We start from the raw sequence: 3,558 nt of genomic DNA, 5'->3' as shown, positions 1-3,558 counted from the left end.
ACCAAATACTCAAAGTGTCCATAGCGAGTCCTGAATGCAGTTTTAGGAATGTCTTCTTCCTTCACCCGAATCTGATGATACCCCGACTTCAAATCAATCTTAGAAAATATCATTGCTCCTTTGAGTTGGTCCATCAAGTCATCAATGCGTGGCAAGGGATACCTATTTTTGATGGTGACTTTGTTAAGCTGATGGTAATCGACACAGAGTCTAGACCTTCCATCCTTCTTCTTCACTAGGAGTACTGGTGCTCCCCAAGGTGAGACACTCGGTCATATGAACTGTTTAGATAAAAGGTCCTCCAACTGATTTTTCAACTCTGACAATTCCGGTGGAGACATGCTATATGGTGCAATAGATATAGGTCCTGTACCCGGAGTCACATCAATTGAGAATTCAATATCACGAACTGGGGGCAGTCCTGGTACATCCGGCGGAAATACCTCTGGAAAATCTTCGACCACAAGTATCCCGTCTACCTCAACCTCTACGTGGCAAGGGATACCTATTTTTGATGGTGACTTTGTTAAGTTGACGGTAATCGACACAGAGTCTAGACTTTCCATCCTTCTTCTTCACTAGGAGTACTGGTGCTCCCCAAGGTGAGACACTCGGTCGTATGAACTGTTTAGATAAAAGGTCCTCCAACTGATTTTTCAACTCTGACAATTCCGATGGAGACATTCTATATGGTGCAATAGATATAGGTCCTGTACCCGGAGTCACATCAATTGAAAATTCAATATCACGAACTGGGGGTAATCCTGGTACATCCGGCGGAAATACCTCTGGAAAATCTTCGACCACAAGTATCCCATCTACCTCCACCTCTAGCTTCGTACTGACTGAGTTGAGGGAAACACACTTCCGAACTCCCTCTTTCAAAGAGAAGTTCAATTTATTGGTATCGAGGAATCGAGAAACACCTGGGTCTGGGAATATCACAGACTTACGAGCACAATCCAATAGAACATAATGGCTTGACAACCAATCCATTCCAAGGATCACTCCCACATGCTTGAGGGGAATACAAATCAAATCAACGTTGAATCTCATATCAAACACAATCAACGGACATTGCAAGCAAGCCGTATTACATTTCATCGATTCGGTAGAAGGTAGGGTAACCACCAAATCAAACGGCAAACTAGTAACAGTAAGTTGGAGCGAATCCACCCAATCCAATGAAATGAATGAGTGTGTTGCCCCCGAATCATAAATTACATTAAGTGATTTTCCAGCAATTAAACACTCACCTTGGATAAGTTCAGAGGAAGATGGAGTTTCCTCTCCATTGATGTGGTAGACACGTCCCTTGGCAGTGGGGCGTACAACATTTTCGTTGATATTGTTGCGGTTGACAGCTCTATCGTCCTTCCGTTCAGGGCATTCATTTGCAAAATGGTCTGGTTTCTGACAAATGTAACAAACCCTTGGTCTGATTGGACACTCAGATATCTTGTGTCCTTCTCTGTTGCAGCGAAAACACTTAACATGGTACGCCTGGTTCTGACATGGAACTTTTGGCCCTTGACCTTCCCCGTTTTGAGGTCGAGGTTGATCTCTAGCATTCCCCAATGGTCGGGCATATGGCTTGTATTGTTGATGCTGCTTGCCCCTATTATGTTGGTCGTTATGCCCCTGTTTTCAAATATTAACATTTAGAGGTAGATATTCACATTTAGAGGCCAAACTTATGACTCTAATGATATGGATGGATTTAAATCTCTACCTGAGGTCTGATGGGTCCACCTACAACACCCCTATTCAGACGGCTCTGTTTCATCTGCTCCACTTTCTTGCATTTCTCCACTAGTACTTGATATTGGCGTATCTCCAAGGGCCCCACTAACTCCTTAATTTCATACCTAAGCCCACTTTCAAACCTCTCGCACATGTATTCTTCATCTATCTGATTTAGGAAATAGCGGAAGTGCTTTGCTAGGGACTCGAACTTTGCCGCATATTCCGCTATCGTGAGATTCCCTTGATACAACTTCAGAAATTGGGCCTCCTTCTCAGCCCTAGCACTTTTCGGGAAGTATTTTTCTAGGAACTTATTCTTGAAAGCCTCCCAGGTTAGCTCTTCATGATTTGTCTCCATCATTTTCTTCGCACCTCGCCACCAGTATTCTGCTTCACCAATCATCAAATAGGTTGCATACTCTACTTTCGCATTGTCAGAGCAGTGTAAGATCTCGAAGATCTTCTCGATTTCTTGCAGCCAAAGATCAGCCTTGTCGGGGTCATGTTCCCCTTTGAATTTAGGCGGATCTTGTCGACGAAATTCATTCAATGATTTTGCTGCACTGGCTGCTTCATCCCTCTGATCCCTCTGTCCATCTCGTTGAGCCTGGATCGCAGCTTGTTGGGCCATTGCTGCGGCCATAGCATTCATGGCTTGGATTGCTTCAGTCATGTCGTTTCTTCCTTGGGGACCCGATCGGTTTGTGCGACGAGCCATAACGCTTCCTAAAATGATCTAATTAGTAAAATATTATAACGTAATTTTAACTTTTGGGTAGTACGGAAGTCTTTTATTGAGCACTATATAGTAGGTTCGGGTTATACAGCAAGTCGTTCTTTGGAGGGGTTCCCAGGAAAGAGAGGTGGGTCAATGGACCACTTAATAACCAAGTCTTTCCTTAGCCAGAATCCCTCCAATACAACCTTTTTGTATTATCCTTCCCTTCTATTTTGGGGGTCATACAATTATACATAATATAGGGTTTAGAACATTGTCTTTAATTACATACATTTAAATCACATGATGAAAGCTCACTAGTTACTTTGTGATTTAGATCGAAAAATAAACAAACTTAGAAATTGTATTACAACGGTTTTATCACTACAAACATTATTATTATTATTTTATTAAAGTACCCCTTTTTCCCACGCGTGTGCGCCAAGCAAACGTCATTCATGCAACCCTTCAAGATCGTTAGTACCTAAATGTTGGTGTAAGGGGTCAGTTCATCCCACGGCAAAATTAGACCAAATAATAAGTTAACAACCATAAAATATAAATATAAAATCTTTTTGTAGGGAAAATTAAACCAGCCACTAAGGCGTCCACAAAGATGCATATGGTATGTCATGACAATGATAATGATGTTCGAAATGTACAAATCGCTAGCCACTTAGGCAACCACAAAGAAAAATCATACACAAATAACCAGCCACTTAGGCAACCACAAAGAAAAATCATACATAAATAACCAGCCACTTAGGCAACCACAAAGAAAACTATTCATTAATGCATTCAAAAATCAATTTCCTCATATTGGTAAATGAAAAATAAACTTTTCATCAATTTCATCAAAACACGTATATTGTTCATAAAAGTCAAGTTTTAAAATTTAAATACTCAAGAATCAAGGATTAAAATTAAATACATCATAATAAACATGTTAATGACTACATCATTATAAAAATTATAACTTTATAATTAAGTACTCTAAAACATGTATGGCATTGAACGTTTTCACAACAAACATATTGATGAAGGTATGGTAATAAAATATAATTCTACAATTAATTTCATCAAAATAGAGGTAT

General features: G+C 40.2%; 1 protein-coding gene across 1 annotated transcript in view; it reads right to left on the bottom strand.

The window, feature by feature from the left end:
• The window catches only part of LOC140919985 (uncharacterized), a 3,759-nt gene extending 1,295 nt beyond the window's left edge, over positions 1-2,464 (bottom strand). Inside the window, exons 1-4 of the mRNA XM_073367282.1 lie at positions 1,733-2,464; positions 549-1,641; positions 283-505; positions 3-162 (exon numbers count right to left, since the gene is read on the bottom strand). Coding sequence (XP_073223383.1) covers positions 3-162; positions 283-505; positions 549-1,641; positions 1,733-2,464 — 2,208 coding nt within the window. The remainder of the gene's footprint in view (positions 1-2; positions 163-282; positions 506-548; positions 1,642-1,732) is intronic.
• Positions 2,465-3,558: the final 1,094 nt, after the last annotated feature.

Source organism: Cicer arietinum, chromosome 4 (assembly GCF_000331145.2).
Source record: "Cicer arietinum cultivar CDC Frontier isolate Library 1 chromosome 4, Cicar.CDCFrontier_v2.0, whole genome shotgun sequence".
In the NCBI taxonomy this organism is placed as follows: Eukaryota; Viridiplantae; Streptophyta; class Magnoliopsida; order Fabales; family Fabaceae; genus Cicer; species Cicer arietinum.
The sequence above is the reverse complement of the archived record's forward strand: the minus strand, read 5'-3'. Positions and strand labels throughout refer to the sequence as shown.